A 22,908-nucleotide genomic window follows, 5' to 3' on the forward strand; every position below is an offset into this window, starting at 1 on the left:
CTCTCGCTGTCACCCCACCTCAGCCAGAGGGAATGGGCCCTGCCTTGGGCTCAGAGTCTGGGGGATGGCGCTGGGCCTCTGCCCCTTAAGGTCACTTCTCTGGCCACAGTGGTGGTCCAGCCGAAATGTTTCTCCCTTTGGTGGGTCACCACAGGAGCTGTTCTCCTACCTAGAAGAACAAACAAAACAAGTCAGCCCACATGCTGGCTACTTCCCACCCTGCCCGTCACCAACTGTTCCCACCCTCGAACCCCAGAAAACCAGCTCCCACTGGGTTCTGGTCAAGGTCACCTCAGTTGGGCCCATGGCCAGCCCCTAGGCCTGCTCTGACTACAGCATCCCTGCCTTGGCCTGTTTCTCCCTGCCCTCACCCCCTTCTGTCTGCTGTACTTGCTCCTGGGTGGATTCACATAGCCTATGGGAGGCCCTCCGTCCTTGAATCCTTGAGCAGCAACCCCAAATGCCACAGCCCTGGACCCCACCCTCCAGAAATGGCAGCTCCATCCCTCCCAAAGCTCAGACCAGAGCCCCAGTACTCGCTTCCTCCCACTCTCCCACCTGTATCCTGTCTGTCCATCCGGCGGGAAGCCCTGTGGCTGTCAGAACACTTGCAGGACCCAGCTATCTGCACACTCAGGCAGGGCCCTTGCCACGCCCCCAGTCTGGCACTGGCACAGCAAACCCTTCAGGTGTGCAGAGGCCGCTTCCCGGAGGCTCGGAGCAGAGGCAGCTGGCTGTGCTCGGGAAGAGGAGCAGTGGGGCTGCAACCAGGAGGCAGCCCCACGTGAGCTTCGTGAAACTGTCTAAAGAGATCTTAGAATAAAGGGACCAAGTTGGGATTCCTTTTTTCATTTTAACTATTAATGGTCCTGATTTACACCTGACTTAGTATTGGTGGTTTTTTATTGTTTTAGAGATGACAACCCCCCAAAGCTGGGTGGGTACCTGCCGCCATGACCTATCACCCCACGCTGTGGGCCCTGCCCCCTCAGCCCGTGGGTCTGAACGCAGTGGCCTCTGGTCTCCCACCTGGGCACTGTCCCACCACTGTTTCTCTCATACTTACCATTGCTGGTTGAACTGTCCTGAGGCCTGGGCCCAGGAGAAACCGAGGCATGGAGGACGGTGAGGGCACCAGGTACACTATAGTTCCACCTGGGGTGGTGGCCTGGGCCCCCTCAAGGGGACAGTCCTCCTCACCTCCCACCCACCACACACCCATCACCCCCAGCAGAAAGCAACCAGACGAGGTCTCCTGCTGTACTAATGTATTCCATCTTTCAAAAAGAAAGACATGATTTTAATATTACTTAACAATATGTTAAAAAGTAGCCAGGCAGGCCTCCGTGTTAATACAGTCGTAACTAACAGACGGGATGGTAAGTACTGGGTGGGTTCTCACTCTGCAGGGTCTTACACAGCTGGCTACAAGTCAGGGTCAGACACAGACAGCGCACGTGGACACTCTGGACAGCAGATGTGGAGTCGGAGCGCCTGCCCCGCCGCCTGCCCCAGCTGGGAGCTGAGTGATGGCGTCACCCGCGGGGACAGATGATAGGACAGGGCGAGATGCAGAGGCGACAAAGCCACGTGGATGACGCAAAGTTGTCTCTGGCCACGGCCCAGGCCTCCGAGGCCGCAGAGGCAGAGGTGATGGGAGCTACTGTCCAATCCGACGGCACAGAGCTACGTTCAAAGGCTCACAGACTACACGCACACGAGCTAACAGCACGGGCCGGGCGGCACGTCCGCAGTCGGAGGTCCCAGGTGCCGCGGCCCACCCGTACGGCCTGGCAGAACTCCCGCGTCCCTCTCCAGGCGGTCCTCCTTCAGTGGGCAGCAAAGGTGGCTTTTTTCAAGCTAAAATTGGACCAGTTGATGGACAGTCTTTGTCGGGTCTGTCGAGCAGAATCCAAGCAGAATCTGGAAGACAAAAAGCCAGACAGTCACCCAAACTGCTGTCCTCCTGGGGGCTAAGTGTGGGGAGCCCTCCACACCTTGCTGTCCAGCTGCACCTGTGTCCCCACCTACAGGACACAGTTGGGCACCGTGAACATTGTCTGGTGCTTTGTGTCACCCTTTCCGACTTGCTGTGCAGGGATGCTGTCCAAGGGAAGTTTCCTATCAAAATTTTACTTCTCTGTTCCTTGAAATTTTGGAAGAATTGTCTGTACAGCTGTCAGAATGTAGTTTCCTTGTTGGGAAAACTTGTAGCTATTGCTTTAATTTCTTTAACAGGTACTGGACTACTCAGACTATTTTTTATTGGGTTGATTTTGTATTTTATGTAAGTTCTAACATTAATTGCTGTGAGGTTGTTCCCAGTGTTCTCATTACATTTAAATCTTTTTTTTTAAACATTTTTATTTATTTATTTATTTACTTTAGAGAAGAGAGAGTGAGAGATAGAGAGAAGGGAGGAGAAGCAGGAAGCATAAACTCCCATATGTGCCTTGATCAGGCAAGCCCAGGGTTTTGAACTGGCGACCTCAACATTCCAGGTCGACGCTTTATCCACTGCGCCACCACAGGTCAGGCACATTTAAATCTTGACAGGATCTGCAGCCCTGTTCTCACTTCTGTGTCACAGAGTTAAAGAAACCACCTTTTGATGGAATGTCAAAAACACTCAAAGCAGAGTATAGTAAAATGAGCACGGCCATCAGCCAACTTTGATGATTATCAACATTCCATTTCTCCTTCCACCTGATTATGGCATTTTTTTTTTTTTTTTTGACAGAGACAGAGAGAAGGACAGATAGACAGGAAGGGAGAGAGATGAGAAGCATCAATTCTTCATTGTGGCTCCTTAGTTGTTCAGACTGAGGGACCCCTTGCTCAAGCCAGCTACCATGGGCTCAAGCTGGCGACCTCGTGGTTTCGAACCTGGGTCCTCCGTGTCCCAGTCTGACACTCTATCCATTGCACCACCACCTGGTCAGGCGTGATTATGTCATTTTTGTGAGTCTTTTTTTTCCTATTTTTCATGCTGTCACTCTTTTAGATATAATGGCAATTAGACACTGTTACTATATTGTCATACAGAAAACATGTTTATCAGGCAGTTCCCCATTCTTTCCTGCATATCTGACTGTCCTTTTTTCTTACAATATATCCTCAGATTTTCCCTTTTATACAGGTCTCTTTGTAGCAAGCTCTGGTTGTTTTTCTTTATTATGGGAAAGGATAGTTTTGTCATCACAGACTGACAATCTTCTCAGAACACTGAAAATATCGCTCCATAACCTTCTGGTTCCAGATGCTATGACTAGGAATGGGATCCTGTCTGCTTTCCTATTGGTGCATGTTGTACTTTAGAATTTGTGAAATCATGTCTGACCAGTGGTGGTGCAGTGGATAGCGTCGACCTGGGACACAGAGAACCCAGGTTTGAAAGCCGGTGGTCGCCGCTTCAGCACAGGCTCACCAGGCTTGAACGTGGGATCATAAGACATGATCCCATCATTGCTGGCTCGAGTTAAGGGGTCACTAGATCAGCTGGAGCCCCCTGGTCAAGACGTATATGAGAAGTAATCAATGAACAACTAACATGCTGCCAGTTGATACTTTTTTTTTTCCTTTTTTTTCTTTTTTTACAGAGACAGAGTCAGAGAGAGGGATGGATAGGGACAGACAGACAGAAACGAAGAGAGATGAGAAGCATCAATCATCAGTCCTTCGTTTCGACACCTTAGTTGTTCATTGATTGCTTTCTCATATGTGCCTTGATCGTGGGGCTACAGCAAACAGAGTAACCCCTTGCTGGAGCCAGCAACCTCGGGTTCAAGCTGGTGGGCTTTTTGCTCAAACCAGATGAGCCTGCGCTCAAGCTGGCGACCTCGGGGTCTCGAACCTGGGTCCTTCCACATCCCAGTCCGACGCTCTACCCACTGTGCCACCGCCTGTTTAGGCCCAGTTGATACTTCTTATCTCTCTCTCTGACTCTTTCTCACTAAAAAACAACAAAAAAGCATCAACTCACTGTTCCACTTAGTTGTACACTCACTGATTGCTTCTCCTATGTGCCCTGACTAGGGATTGAACCCACAACCTCAGTGTGCCTAAGTGTAGGAAATACAAACATGTTTTCTGTATGACAATATAGTATTAGTGTCTAACTGCCATTATGTCTAAAACTATAATAAATCCCATAATAAAGGTGATGCTCTATCCACTGAGCCACTGCTCAGGGCCTAAACAGATTCTTTTGTATTTTTTTCAGAAAAAAAAAAGTCTTACCATCTGAGAATGATAATTCCATTTCTCCTTTCCCTTTGTTTCTTTTTATGCCTTCACAAATAGTTGTGATATGGGCATCCTGATCTTTTTTTAATCCAAAAGGAAAGTTTTCAAAATTGCAGCATTAGCTACGACACGTACTGTGGTTGTTTTTTTCTGTTTGTTTTTTATTCACTTTAGAGAGGAGAGGGGGGAGACAGAGAGAGAGAAGGTGGGGAGGAGCTGGAAGCATCAACTCCCATATGTGCCTTGACCATGCAAGCCCAGGGTTTTGAACCAGCGACCTCAGCATTTCCAGGTCGATGCTTTATCCACTGCGCCACCACAGGTCAGGCGACACATACTGTGTTTTATTGATGTCTTTTATCATGTGAAGAATGCACCCTTCACATCTCAGAAGTTCTGATTATGAATGGATGTTTGATTATAGCAAACGCTTCACTACACCTGAGATAAAATACACACACACACACCTGTAAGTTATATAATAAATACACATAATCCCTAAGGCAGAATTTTACAGTATTTCAGACCTGAGCCAGTGACTTTCTGCATTACAAACTAACTGCTTCTTTTGTGTGTGTGTGTTTTACAGGAAACAGAGGTTCAAGTGCTCCCAAAGAAAGAACAGAGTTCTGAAATAAAATGTCTGCCGTTATTCAGAGGACCATATTTTTTGCTCCATGAGACGCACTTTCCCCCCAAAAAAGTGGAGGAGAAAATGTCCGTGTGTCTTATGGAGTGAAAACTATGGTATTTAAAAAAATATTTTAACACGCCATTTGGTTCAGAATATTTTTTTTCTTACTTTCCTCTTTAAACCCTAGCTGTGTCTTATGGTCAGGTGTGTCTTATGGAGCGAAAAATGAGGTAGGTAAAATTATTGAACATTGTGATAGTAGAATCTGCTTATTAGAAAACTGAGCCAGTGTCCAGTAAGTTACTTTTCTCCAGTGTGTTCTGACGTCAGCGCACATCGGGATCACCCGGAGGCCTGTGACGGACACGGGGCCCCGGCCAGGCTGACGCAGCAGGTGTGGGAGGCGCCCGCATTCTCAGGCTGTGCTTCGGGTCCAGAGCACTTTGAGAACTGCCTTAACCAGTCTTCACACTCACGGGGAGCGAGATGTGAGCGAATGTGAGAGCCAGGAGGCTCGTGTGTGCGCTGTGTGCTGGGTGTGGAGGACGTGTGTGACAGGCTTTCGTGCCGGAGTGCTGGCTGCAGAACTCGGTCCCATACAGCTGCCAGGCCCGTGAGGGTCCTTGTGGGGCCGCGGACCTGCCGTTTGAGACACACAGTCCTAGTTTACCTTTTAAAATATTCCACTTCCCTCTCCGTCTCATCCATATCCACACTGTCTAGGTCGATATCTTTAGGTAGAAAGACATCATCTGCAAAATCAAAGGAAAAAGGCAAGTCAAATGATAAGAGCAAGCCATCTTACCATAAAAAAGCTTTGATTTTACTTATTTCAACAACTTCACAAACTACAGTTTGCTGGCCCATGACTCCTCAAGTGATCAGTCATCAGCCAACAGGTGTCCATGATGGGGGGGCCTGAGAAGACCCCAGAAACCTCTGGGCTCAGAGGCAGTCCCAGTCACTACTGGAGGGGGGGTAGGGGCAGGGGCACAGCTGTCAATAGCAGCTGCCAGAAGTCAGGCCCCTAGGGAGGTCAGCACTGTCCCCTCAAAGTGCCCCTTACACCACCACCAGCTTCCAGACATCACTCTCTGCAGGCAGATGGCTCTCCTGGCATTCGATTTACACATGCAGCATCCCAGAGACTTCAGCAAGAAATTCCCAGGCCACTCCAATCAGAAGGCAGGGTTCTATTTCCCCTTGCAGTTAAGGACCCCTCTGTGAAACAGCAGGCCAGCAGCAAGACTGGTCTGGGACAACTGCCTGACTGAGAGTGGTCTGTCGGTGCCCAGCTGGGCTGAGGGAGGCCCCGCAAAGCACTGCCCCCACAATTGGCCAAGGCGAGACTCCACCTCCCTGCAGACATCAGCATGGACTCATTTGTCGAAGTCTTTAATCAGGGGTCCCCAAATTTTTTACACAGGGGGCTATTTCACTGTCCCTCAGACCATTGGAGGGTCGGACTATAAAAAAACTATGAACAAATCCCTATGCACACTGCACATATCTTATTTTAAAGTAAAAAAACAAAATGGGAATAAATACAATATTTAAAATAAAGAACAAGTAAATTTATTTTTATTTTTTATTTTTTATTTATTTTTTTTTTCATTTTTCTGAAGCTGGAAACAGGGAGAGACAGTCAGACAGACTCCCGCATGCGCCCGACCGGGATCCATCCGGCACGCACACCAGGGGCGACGCTCTGCCCACCAGGGGACGATGCTCTGCCCATCCTGGGCGTCGCCATGTTGCGACCAGAGCCACTCTAGCGCCTGAGGCAGAGGCCACAGAGCCATCCCCAGTGCCCGGGCCATCTTTGTTCCAATGGAGCCTTGGCTGCGGGAGGGGAGGAGAGAGACAGAGAGGAAAGCACGGCAGAGGGGTGGAGAAGCAAATGGGCGCTTCTCCTGTGTGCCCTGGCTGAGAATCGAACCCGGGTCCTCCACACGCTAGGCCGATGCTCTACCACTGAGCCAACTGGCCAGGGCAAGAACAAGTAAATTTAAATCAACAAACTGACCAGTATTTCAATGAGAACTATGCTCCTCTCACTGACCACCAATGAAAGAGGTCCCCTTCTGGAAGTGCAGCGGGGGCGGGTAAATGGCCTCAGGGGGCCGCATGTGGCCTGCGGGCCGTAGTTTGGGGACCCTTGTCTTTAATAAATAAAAACTCCCTTTCTTCCTCTCATGGGAGCGTTTCCACAGCAGCATAGTCGGGCACGGCTTCGGTGCACAGGAGCAGCTGACGTTTCCGATGACTCAGCACCAGGAGCACCTTCACACGTGTGAGATCCCAGGAGCACCACTGAGGAGCGGCCCGCAGGACCTGCAGGACCACATGACCATGGCTCCTCCCCCACTGCACTCCCCAACAGGCTCTTGCTCCTCTGTACCGTGCCTCCCCCCCAGTGTCTCTGCAGCTGCAGTCACCCTAACACAACACCACCACACCTCCACCACCTTGGACCTCCTTCCTGAGCCCGGTCCCTAACGCTGCCTTCTCCTGACCCCCCAACATGGACAACACTGCACCCCTCCTGCTCTGTAGCAAGCCTGCTCCTTTCCTGACAATGACCTTAAAATACTGCCCCCACCGCCCTTCCTCACTCCCAAGTCATACCTTCTACTCTGCCAGCAAGTTCTGGCAGGTCCACGAACCCCCACCCCATCCACTGCTACTGCTTCAGTGCTGACCCCCCAGCCAGGCTGCTGGTCTGACCCCCCCCCCCCCAGCCTGCATGGCATCATCCTCAGGACACCTCATCACACGTGTCATGGCACCCACCCTGCTTCTGCAGATGATCCCTCCTCCTGCCACCAGGACTGCTCACTGGGGCCTGGACGTCTGCTGACAGGCCCAGCCAGGAAGCACTGATGGTCCAGGGAAGAAGAGATGGCACCAGCATGCTGACGAAGTAAAGAATTCCCAGAAAGGCCCTGGCCGGTTGGCTCAGTGGTAGAGTGTCAGCTCGGCGTGTGAAAGTCCCGGGTTCGATTCCCAGCCAGGGCGCACAGGAGAAGTGCCCATCTGCTTCTCCACCCTTCCCCTTCTCTTTCTTCCCTGTCTCTTTCCTCCCCTCTTGCAGCAAAGCTGGCCCGGGCACTGAGGACGGCTCCATGGCCTTCATCTCAGGCACTAGAACGGCTCTGGCTGCAGCAGAGCGACGCCCCAGATGGGCAGAGCATCGCCCCCTGGTGGGCATGCCGGGTGGATCCTGGTTGGGCACATGTGGACGAAGTCTGTCTGACTGCCAGAAAAATTAAAAAAAAAAAAAAATTCCCAGAAAGCACAATCTCCACTCATTCCCAGCGGCGCTGCACAGGAAGAGTGTCAACTACAAAGCCCTCACAGAGAAGGCAGGCGGGTCTGCAGACAACGTGGTCACATCACAGCGATCTGCAATGTTCCCTTTTTTTAAATCAGAACTAGCAATGAGTACTGAAACCCTTGGTATGAGAAGAAAATGAGACAGCACTATCACCAGACTCAGTATCAGGGAAACATTTTCCAGAACAACAAAACCAGGGTAACCAGAGCAGGCCCAAGAACGTCCTGCTCGGCCAGCTGTCTGCTCACTGTCAAGGCCACAGGAAACAGCCCCCTTGGCCAGAGCTCAGAGAATCCAGGCCCAAGCCCTACCTGAGGACATGTACCCAGGGCCCCACTGAACCAGAGGACAGCTCGGGGTACCACTGCAGGACTGAACGGCAGGCCTGTGTGAGCGTGTGTCCTGGCCCGGCCAGATGGAGCACTGGGAACGGGAGAGGAGGGACGGAAAAGGGAACAGGCGGATGAGTGGACTGTCACTGGCTCTGCCTAAGCAGCACGAGGACCCAGGGCTGCACGTGAAGCAGGCCAGGAAAGGGGACGTGGAAAACCAGATGGGCACTGAAGGTGTAGTGTAAAGGACCTCGCAAGGACCAAGCACCAGACACCAAAGGGTTTAGATGTAAAAGAGCAAAGAAAACACTCCACACAGAGAAAGAAACAGCAATTTAAAACAGACGTAGCATTCACGATACAATGTCAGGGTTAAGACCAACCATGTAGTTACTTCCATTAACGGGAAAGGGCTTACCTGACCTACTGGAAAGACTTTCAGCCTGGCTGACAGCGCGGGACTTGGGTCCACGCTGTGCACAGAGAATCCTCTAAAACCAAGGGCCTTGGGAGGCCAGAATGAAAGGTGAGGACGAAGGCACCGTCCAGGCTACCCAGACACAGAGAAAATGGGCAGCAGCAACCACCACCTTAGACAAAGTGGAATTCAAACCAAAAGTATGAAACACAAAAAGGAAATGTTTTAAACACTGACAGCCACAATTCACAAGAAGACACTACAGTTAGGGATGTGCAGCATGGAACAGAGACACCACCTTTCTAAAGCAAAACTACAGGAGACGCAAAGAACACAGAGACTCCCTGAGAGTAACGACAGCAGAGAGGCCCAGGGGACACAAGCAGGTAGATAGGAAGACCTAATTCTAGACGCGCTGCATCCATCTATCACGGAAACACGTATGTAAAGATCCACACTGTGGTCACAGAGGAGACAAATATTTTATCTCTGGTGGCTTGTGGTCACAAGGAAAGTATCGGTAAGTTTTATGAAGCAGAAACATCACAGACAACACTCTCTGGTCACAATGTAAAAAACCTAGAAATCAGGGACATAGAAAATGCCTCAAGGACACCTGTTAAACTACTAGGTGAAAGGGGAAAGCCACACACAAACACGCAGGAATAAACTGCAAATGTGTCCGGGAGGGAAGGGAAGAGTGGAACCACACACACAGGAAACCCTGGGCACTCGCTCTTCTTTGACCTCAGTGTTGGGGGCTTGTCACAGCGATTTAAAATGCAGGGGCAAGAAGAGATTGATGGACCGACTATACAGAAGTAAAAACAACAAGAACCACAAACGTGTCCATGCCGCATCAGAAGCTCAGTGCCGGCCCTGGCCAGGATGCTCAGTGGATAGAGCGCCTGCTTGCACGCCAGAGGTCACAGCTTTGATCCCGGTCAGGGCAGGTACGAGAAGCAGAGTGCACAACTACAAACAGGACAACCACCAGAACACGCTGATGCTTCTCTCTCTCTCCCTCTCAAATCAGTGAGGAACCCCCCCCCCCCCAAAAAAAGCCCCAGGCCTGACCTGTGGTGGCGCAGTGGATAAAGTGTCAACCTGGAGTGCTGAGGTTGCCGGTTTGAAACCTGGGCTTGCCTGGTCGAGGCACACACGAGAAGCAACTGCTATGAGTTGATGCTTCCCGCTCCTCTTCTTCCCCTCCTTCTCTCTCTCTTAAAACAAAAACAACAAAAAAACAAAACAGAACGAAGAAACTCAGTCTAAGGACACCCTGTGACCTGGAGGCCAGTGGGCAGCGTGCAACGCAGCTGAAAGGCCAGGGGTCTAGACAGGTGGACTCCTAAAAATGGAGGGGAAAGAGAAACCCCATACAAATGAGAAAAATATATGAATAAAAATATGACCTTATTGGAATTAGAGAAAAACACAAACGACACGGATTTCATCTAATGGACCGTCTGGAATTACAGGGCCGGACACAACAGTGGACATGGGGGTAGGGGGACGCAGGGGAGGTTTGGAGGAGTTGGGGGCCTAAGGAAACGCTGCCTGCAGCCTGGACCCAGCCCTCCCTCCTGCCGGACATCCCTCTGCAGCGACCCCAGGCCAGGAAGCACACGCACTGTGGCACTGCAAGGCCGAGGCCACGCCCTGGAACAGCAGGCGGACCAGCTCTGTAGGGGCAGACACCACGTGATTTCCAAACACACTAAGTGGGGGAAGGCAAAGGGAGGAGCACCCCTGGCACACTCCCCTCTGTGTAAAAGAGAAGCCCACAGGAAGTGGGTGGGAATGAGATGAAAGAACCAGGATGGGCAGGAGAAACAAAATGAACACAAACAGGAAAAAAAGGATGTCTGTGTTTCAGCGAATGAGTGCCACTGCACCGCAGTGACCCTGGACCTCTGGTCACTGGGCTACAGACAAGACTGAACCAACACTGAGAGCGAGTCCACTGTTTGCTCTCACAGGGAGAGGGGGGTGAAGTCACTGACGGTGTCCCTGCACTAACCGGTCTGCGAACACACTGGAACAAGGGTCTCAGGAGGGAGCCACAGAGGTGGCAGGGAGGCTAGGAGCCCCTGGGGTGGACGGGCAGCTATGGGGGTGGGCTCGGGTTTTCTCCACAGAACCCCCCACCCCCCGAGCTCAGCTGTGTGTGGCACCTGCAGCAGTGCCACCGCCGTCACGCCCAGGCCTGTGCTTCTCAGTACCTCTCTCCACAAAACAGATGAGGGCTCCTGTAGAAACGGCCGGCGCACGGGCCGGGAGGGGACAGTACAGAAGGAGCCCAGGACACCTAACTGTGCCAGAAGGTAGACAAGTGCTCCAAGAACAAGGCCGCAGGGCCACGCACGGAAGCCGGTCGGTCAGATCATCAAAGTGAACAGTGCTGGCAGAGGACTGTAACCTAGAGCACGGACTAACACTCCGCAGTCCACCCTCATACAAACCACCCCACGAAGGAAAAACCACCTGGTGGGAAGGACAGCCTCCTACAGAATGCTAAGGAAGAGATGTAGGAGTAACAGCGAGAAAGTACCACTGCGAAGCCACACCGTGGTGCCACTTCCAGGAAGAACCATCACTGGATGCTAAAGGTGGTGGGAAAGTGACCAAAATGAGGCCACTCCCCAGGGGCCAGGTAGGACATGCAGGCGCTAACGTCAGAGTGGAGAGACTGGGCAGCTACCACTTCAGCCCAAGGATGGGCACAGACACCGCAGACGTCACACCCTCCCGATGGCCTGGAAGGGCCCACCACTGCTGTGGCCATGAACCTTGTTAGAATCACTCTAAACACGACGTGGGCCATGTATTCTTTAGAAGGGTCAAGGCTGTGAAAAACTGAGGAACAGCTCCATTAGAGGGAGTTAAAAGGACAGGACGTGGCATCTGGGCTGGGTTCTGGGTCAGAAGAAACAGCAGGAACTTTTCCCCTGAACACGGCCCAGAAGCAGGACAGCAGAGACAGTCTGTCACGAGGGGAGCACCGCGGTGCCGTGCTGGTTTCCTGATTCTGGTACCTGCGCGACGGTGCTGCAGGACTGCCCCATTCTGAGGGCACATACTGATGTCCTTCAGGGGAAAGGGCACCAAGCCGAAACTACTCTCACGTGGGTCAAAAAAATAAGAAAGAGGGAGAGAATGAGCATACAGGGTGGGAACACACTGATCTGGAAGAACCAGAGTGTGCAGGAATTCTCAGTACTCTTGCAGTTTTTTGGGAAATCTAAAATTATTTCAAGTAACTAAATGTGACAACAATGGCTGTTTGTCCCTTGTGCTGGTGGAAAGCCAGAAAAGCACCAAACGGGCAGATCAGGCAGCGCCTGACCCTCGTCCTCCTGCAGACACAGCACAGGTGCTGGCCACACGGACCCCCGCTCTGCACTTACCGAGTGAGCTGCTGGCTCTGTCCCCCTTCTTCTTCCTGCTCTTCTTGTTCTTGCTCCGGGGCTGAGGGGAGTCGGCCAGCACCAGCTTGCCGCTGTGTGGGTGCTCACCGGGGCAGGGGGGCTCCGAGGGGCCAGGGCTCGCCAGCCCCTCCTTGACGTGGTTCAGCGGCTTCCTGCTGTTATTGCTGCCGTTGGCCCTTCTTTCCTCTCTCCTCTGCTCCGCCAGGGCAGTGAGGTCCAGCACTTTAGCCTTTGGCTCCGTCGGGGGCCGGGGTCGGGGCTGGCCGTCTGAGGCTTTTGGGGGCTCCACGGGCCTCCTGCCAGGCTCACCGCCGGCCTTCCCGGGCTGTCTGGGCTTCTGTCTGCCCACCCCCTCCTTGTGGTGATGCATCATGTCCAGGAGGAAGGACAGCGATTCCTGCTGCTTCCCGCTGAGCCCCTCAGGCAGGAGGAGCTTAGAGTCCCTGGCGTCCCTGGGGTCTGCCGTGTCCCCGTCGGCCCCGGGCCCAGGCTCTGGGTGGCCAGTGTGTCTGGATGGGGAGTGGGGTGAGGTCTCCGGCTCCTCAGCCTGCTCTAGGGAGCCGTTGTGCAGGTGTGCGGGCTCTGGCCCAGACTCTGCGGCCGACGGCACCGTCCCGGCAAGCATGTCCAACTTGGGACAGTCTTTCCCCGGCCTCTCCTTCTTCTTCTTCTTCACAGCTCGGAGCTTCTGCAGCTCCTGCAGCCGCTGCAGCTCCTCCGAGAGCCGCTCGTCCTCCTCCTGTTCCCGCTGCCGCTGCTCCTCTCGGCCGGGCACGTGCTCCCGGGCCCGGGCCTCCGCCTCCAGCCGGGCCTTCTCCTCCAGCTGCCGGAGGGAAAAGACAGGGCGGCTTCAGACAGCAGTACGGCTCTAACAACTAACACAGGGCAAAGTAAGGACTTAAAAGACGAATCACACAATAAGAACACTGACCCTGAAAAGGGCAACAAAAAGCCTTTCCTTTCCAAAGTTCTTGCTAAGACATACCTGCTCCATGTTATTTAACACATACACTAACTTTATTTCGGGGAGGGAGTAGTTCAAAAGTTCGTTATAGCCACTGACCTAACGAACGCCAGGCATGCCAGGCAAGGTGGAAGCGGCTGCCCCGCCCCGCATGTGGGGGTGATCGGGCCAACAGCAGACTGACCGGGCACAGTGCGCACCTGGTCAGGTGAAGGCCGGCACATTTCCGTGCAGCAACGGGACACGCCGGAAGTGTGTACCAGGAAACTCAAATCCCTTTCCCACCCTGGCAGGCAGACAAAACGCCCAGTCTACATTCACCAGAGTGACAGCAGTGACCCTCTACAGCACTCAGCCAGACGGGGCACACAGACAACAAGGCGATTTCTGCTTAACATGCAGCAGAAAATGACTTTTCATCCAAGTGAAGATGCTTTCACAAGAGCCACCTCTCCCAGGAGCAGAATGGAAACTCTTCTGTTTAGAAAACAAAGGAAAGCCCCAAGGAGTGGGGGCCTGGCGCCTCCAGTCACCAAACTCCAGCCAGGCTGGTGCTTGTAAGAAACTCTGGCAAAAAAACAATCTGAACGGGAAATTAAAAGGGCCTCCCAAGTTCAAATCATTTTTCACATTATTTCAATAGGCACTGTTTTAAAGAGACAATGTTCTTATATTTTCGAAAAAATTAAAGATAAAATTATGTTGAAATTCTAACGACAGCTTTGTAAAAACTCTCACAATTCAATGAACAGTTGCTAACTGCGCTTGCCGCCCGTGGCTCCCGGAGCCCGGCTGCGACCTGGCTAGTGTCTGGCTGGGCAGCCGGCAGGCTGCCCACCACTTGGGTCTGTGGTGACCCTCACAGAATCTACAGTGAACTCAGGACCCAGGGTGTGCTGCCTTCGTTCCAACAACCAGCCAGTCCGTGAAACCCAGAGCTGGCTAGGGGGTTCCTCCGCACGATGGAGTGCTCAATAAAATGCACATGGTGTGAGGTGGTGCTGGAAATGACCAGGGGGAGCCAGAAGGGGCCACAGCGTCAAGTCTAGATCCAGACCAGCTTGCAAGTTAAGAGCACAGGAGACCAGGATGGGGCGTGACCCTGAAAAGACCTAGGGGCTTCTACTAACTCCACGGGAATGTCTCCAGGGCTTTGGACCAGCTGGGACCCCCGATGCTGTAACTCTTCTGGATGGAGAACCTGCTTCCTTCTCTCCATCCTGTGGGCTCTGCAAACCCAGGTCTTCCGGGGGCCCCCGATCAGTCCTGATAGGCAGTCCACAGATCTCAGGACTGAGGTACAGGTGGGTTCTGACGGGCATGCCACTTAGCAGAACAATCACTACGCGCTGAGAACCACACCTGCCAAGTGGAGCCACAGCGCAGGATCTGCCTGACCGCAGGGACCTCACCTGTTCCCTAGGCAACCCTTCCTACTGTCAGAACGCTTGCAAGCTTTCCAAGTTTCCTCTGTGAGCCCAGATCTGGCTGTGGTCCTGACACCTGGAGGTGGCTGTACCCAGGAAGCTGTCTGGACCTGCTGCAACAAAGGGCTCTGTGGGGACCCTCCAAAAAAACAAGGGTCGGCCACAGAGTCGACGCCATTCCCGTCACTGTCAGTGCTAACGGGAACGTGAGGACACTCCCCTCAGTCCCTAGCACACAGGCTGAGCGCTCTGCCCACTCACTGGACCACAGGACAAGCCCAGTCCCAGCCCAGCACTGGGCAAACCCGCTCTGTGGGTCCCAGCCCTGTGGTCAGGGGGGACGAGCCCAGGCCGCCCACAACGGCAGCGAGGCCACATGCTGGCTGTCCTCGCCTGAATGAGCGCCTGTGGAACGAGATGGGAGCCGGGCCGCCCTCGTGCCAAGAGTTGTCCTGTCTCCCATCCATGTCCTGGCTCAGCCCGTCTCCAAACGCCCCAGCACCGCAACCTCTGCATCCCTAGGCGCTGAGGTGAGGGTCGCACTCAGAGACAGTCAGGGGCTGTCCAGGCAGCGCTGTGGGCAAGTGTAGTGGCCCGAGCCCCGAGGCCCCCAGGCCCACTACGCCGGGCAGACACGGGTCACCTTTCTCTGCTTGTGCCGCGCCCGCTTGGCGGCGCGCGAGCTGCTCACGGGCTTGGTCTCGGAGCTGTTGATGAACTGCAGCAGGTCCTCCACCCGGCGGTGGTCCACCACGCTCTCCCGGTCCGACAGCGGGTCTGCTTTCTTCGGCTGCTCCTCCTTCCGCTTGGTCAGCCGCAGGCGCAGCTTCTCCCGCATTTCTGCGTAGTTTCTACTCGTCGGGGCGGCTGGAGGCTGAGACAGTTACAGGAGAACACAGCGAAATTAAACTCCAGGTTTCACTGGCTTTGAACATAAACTTCAGACTATTTCTAAAAATAAATTTTTTCTCATTACTGAAAAAATACGTGCTCACCAGGAAAAATAAGGGAATAAGAGAAGCAAGTGGCAGGAAAAGTCAATTTATGCAATCATGAAAGTCCTCGTAAAATATGCACAACCATGCACAAAAGTAAATATTTTTAACCCAGGAAGAAATAGTTACACACGCCGCCCGATCTGCTTTCCACGTAACACAGCGCGGTGTCTTTCCCCATCAGGGATATATCCGTGTGTCTTTCTACCATGCCTAGGTTTCCTGGTCTGGGCCCAGAAGCATGGCCCTCAACCGCAAGCCAGAATCGGAGTAGCCACTGACCCTGTGTGCGGGCTCAGGAGACACAGACAGAGCTCAGGTGACAGGAAGGACCTGGCTTTCTCATGGTCACCCAGCACGAGGGCTGCACTTCCTTGCGGAAGATGCGCAAGCAGACAAGGGGAGTCCCCTGAGCAGCCACTGCGGTCAGTCTGCACCCCTGCTGCCCACGGCTGGGCGGTCCGTCAGTCCCCTCCTGTCACCTGAGCGCTGAGGAGCGAGCAGACAGGCACGTGGAAAGCCTCCAGCTAAGTCTGGGCCGCACGTTCTCACTGCACCTGGACGATGAAGAGAGCCCAGAAGTGGAGCTGCTGTCACAGCCCAGACCCTGACTGGAGCTACGCTGCAAGGGAGTTTCCACATAAGGGTCCCACCCGGATTCCGCCGGGCAGCCTGCATGCCCGACGGTCCCTCAAACGCGCAGACACACGCTCGTCACGGACGGCCACTTACCCCGCCGTGCCCGAAGAACTCACAGTAGCAGCAATCACAGTACTTGCCCTCCTTCTGGTTGGTGGAGGTGGAGGTGCTGGAGCTGTGCTCGGAGCAGCTGTCCTCGTCCGCGCTGTCCTCCCCATCCTCCTGCTGCGGGTCGTAGACGCCGTTCTCGCAGCGGTGCCCCTCGCAGTCGGGGTCACTGCGAACCGCACAGGCCCGTCAGCGGGCGGCCCAGCCCGCGAGCTCTGCCCCTCGTGACAAGAGCAAGGTGCAGAGGGCACAAGACCCGCCTGGATACAGGGGTCAGGTGTGCCGAGCGCCACACCCGGGGACCCTGACGGGAACACACTCCCTCTCCACGGTGCCCCCCTTCACTCTGGGGGAGGTTGGGTGGGGAAGAATGGCTGCAAACAGACACGTTCAAAGGAAATAAACTGTTTTTTTAAAAAAGCTATTAAGCCTGGCCTCTGGTGGCGCAGTGGATCAAGAATCAACCTGGAACACTGAGGTCACCAGTTCAAAACCCTGGGTTTGCCCGGTCAAGGGACACAGGACAAAACAATCAATGAACTACAGTGAAGCAACTATGAGTTGATACTTTTTGCTCACCTCCCCATTTAATCACTAAATAAAATCTTTAAAAAAACCCAAAACCTGTCAAGTGTTGTTATACTTCAACGTATAAAAATACAACTTAAAAAACACCCAAGTCCCAAGTCCTGGTGCTGCCAGAGGCTGGTGGGTCTGCACACCCATCCATGTGGTCCTGGCTCTGCAAAGCTGCAGAGCGAGACCAGAGTCCCCCCACCCCACCCGTGGCCTCTGCGGGGGTCCTTCCTGCTGCGCCTCACTGCAGGCGCCAGGAGCAGAGCGAGACCAGAGTCCCCCCACCCCACCCGTGGCCTCTGCGGGGGTCCCTCCTGCTGCGCCTCACTGCAGGCGCCAGGAGCAGAGCTCCCTCAGCTGCTCTGCAGGGTTGGGGTGCTCGGCACCCTGTTTCCAAAGCGCCTCCACCTGCCTCCGGGACCCGGGCTCACCTGCAGACGCTGGGAGGTGCGCTGATGGAGCCGTCCGTGGCGGGGGGCAGGGGGGCCACTGAAGCAGGACAGAAGCTCTTGCGTGGCTCCACAAACCCAGGCGATGTGGCCACGGTTTTGGGAAAGGCGGGGGCCGCAATATTTGCCAGGTGGGGCGTGGAGGCTGGAGAGAGGGGGGCGGGGGCGGGGAGCGGTGCCAGGCCCGTGGGGCTGTTCCTCGGGGCGGCCGGCACGGGGTGCCTGTGCTCCTCCTGGCCGATGCCGTGGAAGACCTCACCTGCGTCAGAGAGAGTGGCCCCCACTGAAGAGGGACACACTGGCGTTCCTCTTACTGCCCTGGCTGGGTGCTCAATGGGAGTGTCCTCCCAACATGCCGAGGGCCAGTCCGTTCCCCAGCCAGGGCATGTATGAGAATGAACCAATGAACGCATGGGTAAGTGGAACAATGAACTGATGTTTCTCTCCCTCTTTCTCTCTCCCTCCTTTTCCTTTCTCTAAAAAAAAAAAAAATTTAATAAAAAGGACTTTTTGCCAGTTTTTTGTCTAAAAATGTTCAAATCTATAAAAAAATTTGAAGGAACTGGACAAAGAATACCCAACAGCTTTCCCGTGACTTCATCACTAGTTGATGTTTTGTCCTATTTCTTCTGTTCCTCACACAGACACACTCGCCCCTGAACGCCCTGGCACGTGCCCCCACAACACGCACACTTCGTACAACAGACGCCCCATCTCCCCGACTCCTGGTGCGATATTCTTGTTCACGGACAGCCTCTGTTCAGTGTTTCCCTTCCCCGCACGCCCTCACAGCGCTTCCTCCAGCCCAGCCTCTTTCAACTGTTCCCTGCTCTCATGGCACTGCCGTCCTGAGTAAAGGCCAGCTGTCCACCAACCTGGGCGTACAGTCTACATGGATCTCACGGCAATGCTCTGGGCGTGCACCCTGCAGAGGGCATACTGCACCCTTCCCGTCTGAATGCCCAGACGGCCCAGCTGTCCCTCTGCTCCATGGTGGCGAGCTCACATCTGGTCAGGTGATCCAGCTCACAGCTGGACCCTGCTCCCCACACTGACACCCACGGTTCTCGGCCGCAGAGGGTGAGCACCCGGCGGTCGTCACCTTGCTGGCTCAGAGCAGCCCCTCCTGCTCACACAGGAGACTGCGATTCTCACCTCCCGTCAGGAAGAGCCCCCCCCACGCGACTCCCTTCTGAGCCCCTGGGACTCACAGGTGGCTCTGGGCCCCTCGACTGCGCTGGGCTACGAACCCTGCCAGGCCCTGGCGAGTGGGCACGCCGGGCCATCCTGTGCCCACGGTCTCTGACGGCCCCACCGCCTGCACACCAGTGATTCCCACAGCTCCCTCTCCACGAGCTCTGCTCTCACAGGACTTAGCGATCCCACCTCGTGCGCAGAACCAGAGGCGCAGAGATGAACAGCAGGACCCGGGTGGCCAAGCCCCAGGATACCAGTGGAGCTCCCTTGGGCGTGAACACTGACCCTCCAACCAGGCCAGCAATGGTGACGACAGAGGGTCCCGGGGCTGTGATCTTACCTATGGAAGGAGGCCTCTTAGACGACACTTTGAACTGGCTGTTGCTAGACTGCACGGTGGTGGCCGTGCAGGACACGGAGGAGGTGGCTGAGGAGGTGGCCATCACCACTTTGTTTGCTTCCATAAAAGCATCTTGGAAGTTGTACAAACATTTCTTTTTTGCAGCATTCTTTTTCTCTTTACAATCCAAAACCGCGGGTGCTCCACTGCTCGATGGAGGCGGGAAGGCATCGGGTCTTGTTTCCGAGAGAGCTGGCCCTAGTATGTCACCCCCTTCGGAGAAGAACGGGAAAATTAAGGCTTCTAAGAGAAACAGTGCTTAGCTAACACTTAAAGGGTGCCTGCAGGTCAAACTCTGAACACAGAGGGGCTCTCTGACATGAGGTCTCTACTGGGACGATGCTCGTCAACCAGACTTCATGTAAGAAAATTACTGAGCACCTACTATGTGCCAATGCCTGAGCTAGGTGCTTTCCAAAGTTATTTTATTTACTGTCTTAAAACTACTTTCTGAGCTTGATACTATTAATCTCATCCTAAAGATGAAGAAACTGAGGCTCAGAAAGGCTAAGCAACTTGCCCAAGGTCACACAGCTAGAAACCCTTCCCAGGCACAGACCAGAGGTCCTGTCTAGTTTGCATTCTGAAAACATGCAGGGGCTGGGTGTGTGGGCCCACCAGGGGCTGTAACCACATGAGGATAGAGAGGAGCTGTGGGTTCCAGCCCCTCCTCAGGCGCCCGGCTGCTGCAGTAACAGCTGTGCCTCAGCGGCGGGGGAAGAGCTTGTGAGAGGGGACGAGTCCTGTTTCTTCCGCACAGAAACAGGAAGGAAAGGTAAGTCACAACTTTCACGTCCACTGTGGCGCTACTGCACCAGCCGAGGTCTGGCTGTCACCACCGCTCAAGGACCGAAAGCTGAACCCCAAACCCCGGATAAAAGATGCTCAGCAGCACGGGGGTGGCCGGGACTGCATCAGCGGGGCTTGGAGGGCTGGCGGAGCTACAAGCAGCCCCGGGGCCCGGGCGCTGGCAGGACCGTGAGGGACGTGGAGGGAGGAGCAGCACATGGGCCGAGGGGCCGCCCGCTGGAGCCAGGGGCGGGGGAGCAGCAGCCTGGGCACGCCACACGAGGGCCTGACCCTCTGGGGCTTCCACGGGAGACCACGGCCACAGACAGCAACCCACTCAGCTCAGATCATTTTAAAACTTGAATAAAGTTTTAACAGGTTCCTTACCAGAAATTGTATCTGGCAAGTAAGTGCCAGGACTCCAGTTCTTATCATTCATCACTTCTGATCCCCAAAGACTTATAAACTTAGAACTATTCCACTCTGGAGTAGTCCCAAAACAGCTCGGGTAAATATGGTCCTGAAGAGATGCATTGAATACCTGATGCTTATTTGTGTGATTCTGAACAGGTGCTGGCGGTAAAGCCTACAAGAAAAAAGTTCTAATCACATATCAAATTAATATTCTGTTGACCTAAGCAGTTAGGCTACACAGACACACAAGGTACGGCTGGAAACCTTGAGGGACACACTCACCGAGAGGCGCCCTGGGTGAGCACGTCTCCCAGAGCCTGTGGTGAGGTCAAACTGGAACCAGATGGAGATTCTGAAAGCCACTGATGTCTCAAGGACTGTGTCAAACAAACCTCAGACAGCTCAGAGAGTGACTTCTAACCTTCTGCCCTCGTCACACTTTTTCATTTTTTTTAAGATTTTACTTTTAGATTTTACAGAAGGGAGTGGCGGGGAATGAGAAACATCAGCTCAGAGCTGCTTCTCTCTAGCTGTTCACTGGTAGCCTGTCGTATGTGCCTCGACCAGGCAAGCCCAGGGTTTTACACTGGCGACCTCAGCGTTCTAGGTCAGCACTCTAGCCACTGTGCCACCACCGGTCAGGCACCTAGTCACATTTTAAATGTGGTCGTTTGCATAAGATCTGGTCCTCTAATTCTCATCTGACATTTTAATGATTACTGCTAAAAAGGCAACCCTGCAATCCTGGATAAACTTTCTCTCAGGCTGGGACCGAGGGCAGTGCACTCTGGAGAACAGTGCGTTCCATGCTGCTCAGAGGACCCGGCTGCTCCAGGCAGGCCCTCGTCTCGGGGAGGGAGCTGGGCGTCCTCTGGCCGTCCCTCCCTCAGCCTGGCCTCCTCCACCTGCACAGAAGACCCCGCCCCTCCAGGCTGGCCCTTGTCTCAGGGAGGGACCTGGGCATCCTCTGGCCTCCCTCCCTCAGCCTGGCCTCCACCACCTGCACAGCCGTGACAAGCCTCTGCCCAGCCCTGTTCCTCAGCAGCCAGAGTAAGCTTTCTGAATGTCAACAAGAGTGGGCGACTCCCCTGCTTCAGGTGGCCAACGGCGTCCCACTGTTCGTTATTTTTTTTATTTTTTTGGTATTTTTCTGAAGCTAGAAATGGGGAGAGACAGTCAGACTCCCGCATGCGCCCAACCGGGATCCACCCGGCGCGCCCACCAGGGGCGACGCTCTGCCCACCAGGGGGCGATGCTCTGCCCTTCCGGGGCGTCGCTCTGCCGTGACCAGAGCCACTCTAGCGCCTGGGGCAGAGGCTAAGGAGCCATCCCCAGCACCCGGGCCATCTTTGCTCCAATGGTGCCTTGGCTGCGGGAGGGGAAGAGAGAGACAGAGAGGAAGGAGGGGGGAGTGGAGAAGCAAATGGGCACTTCTCCTGTGTGCCCTGGTCGGGAATCGAACCCGGGTCCCCTGCACGCCAGGCCGACGCTCTACCACTGAGCCAACCGGCCAGGGCCCGTTATTTTTTAAATTGATTTTAGAAAGACAGGAAGGAGAGGGGGAAGGGAGGAAGGAGAGGGAGAGACTGATCTGTTCCTGAGTGTGCTCTGACTAGGGACACAACCCACAGCCTCTACATACCAGGACGATGCTCTCAACTGAGCTACCTGGCCAGGGTAGTGTCCCGTTGTTCTTAACATGATGTCAAAGTCATAAGCATGGCCCAGCCCTGTCCCTCCGGCTCACCACGCCCTTGGACACACTGGCCTTCCTTGGTCCTCAAACTCCCAGCTCCTCCTTGACCCCGGTCTTCACTCATGCCATATCCATGTTCTAGAATGTCCTAACCTCAGCTTGCAATCTTACTGACCAACAGTCACCCTTCAGGCTAAAATGTCACTTGCTCAGCAAAGCCACCACTGACTCTGTCCTCACCACCCAACATCCAAGACCAAGACATGGGCCTTCTGTTAAACACAATGAAGCCCCAGTTCTCCCTCCTAGCACTTATCACACATAAAGACTTACTTGTACCCACGGGTTCAATGTCTGCCTTCCCTCAAATTCTATGAGCTTCATGAGGGGGCGGGCCACCTGGATCCTGGTCAGCGCCGGGCCCGGGCCCAGTCACCGGCCCCGGGAAAGCTGCAGGTCTGGTGCTGGGACTGCACCTCGTGATCCCACCCTGTGGGACACGCAGACGCACAGGGAGCACTGTGCACTCTGGGGGCTTTGGGAGGACCCAGGGGGGCCTGGCTGGGGCAAAGGGACAGGAGAAGAGAAGGGGCAGGGCACAGGGACAGTCCACATTCATGGACAACTGTGTCCTAGTCTGATGGCTGTCGAGGCCAAATGAGAGACAGCTTTGTACAGCTCATTCCTGAGGGGACGCGGGAGCCACAGAGAAGCTGTAAGCAGCAGGCTGAGATGAACTGATCAGGTTGCTAGAGAAATCAGTCCGTGGCAGTATGGGGACGGAGCCACAAGGAGAAAGGATGACACGGAAGGCAATCCGGAGATGAGAAATGGCCATGAAGATGCAGAGGACAGGA

General features: G+C 54.3%; 2 protein-coding genes across 9 annotated transcripts in view; one reads left to right on the top strand and one right to left on the bottom strand.

Annotated features, from left to right (window-relative positions):
* The window catches only part of TNIP2 (TNFAIP3 interacting protein 2), a 37,762-nt gene extending 21,600 nt beyond the window's left edge, over positions 1 to 16,162 (top strand). The window contains exon 6 of one of the 7 annotated variants that reach the window (XM_066232672.1): positions 16,001 to 16,162. In XM_066232672.1, coding sequence (XP_066088769.1) covers positions 16,001 to 16,057 — 57 coding nt within the window. In that variant the 3' untranslated portion in view covers positions 16,058 to 16,162. Of the gene's footprint in view, positions 1 to 1,409; positions 1,527 to 4,834; positions 5,010 to 7,081; positions 7,452 to 15,967 lie in introns of those variants that run through there. The other 6 variants (XM_066232674.1, XM_066232664.1, XM_066232668.1 and 3 more) reach the window with 6 other exon arrangements.
* The window catches only part of FAM193A (family with sequence similarity 193 member A), a 131,036-nt gene continuing 109,381 nt past the window's right edge, over positions 1,254 to 22,908 (bottom strand). For both annotated transcript variants that reach the window (XM_066232663.1, XM_066232662.1), the window contains exons 14-21: positions 20,329 to 20,527; positions 19,093 to 19,365; positions 17,538 to 17,814; positions 16,516 to 16,699; positions 15,432 to 15,662; positions 12,377 to 13,220; positions 5,550 to 5,631; positions 1,254 to 1,923 (exon numbers count right to left, since the gene is read on the bottom strand). In XM_066232663.1, coding sequence (XP_066088760.1) covers positions 1,830 to 1,923; positions 5,550 to 5,631; positions 12,377 to 13,220; positions 15,432 to 15,662; positions 16,516 to 16,699; positions 17,538 to 17,814; positions 19,093 to 19,365; positions 20,329 to 20,527 — 2,184 coding nt within the window. In that variant the 3' untranslated portion in view covers positions 1,254 to 1,829. The remainder of the gene's footprint in view (positions 1,924 to 5,549; positions 5,632 to 12,376; positions 13,221 to 15,431; positions 15,663 to 16,515; positions 16,700 to 17,537; positions 17,815 to 19,092; positions 19,366 to 20,328; positions 20,528 to 22,908) is intronic.

This window comes from Saccopteryx bilineata, chromosome 5 (genome assembly GCF_036850765.1).
Source record: "Saccopteryx bilineata isolate mSacBil1 chromosome 5, mSacBil1_pri_phased_curated, whole genome shotgun sequence".
NCBI lineage: Eukaryota > Metazoa > Chordata > Mammalia > Chiroptera > Emballonuridae > Saccopteryx > Saccopteryx bilineata.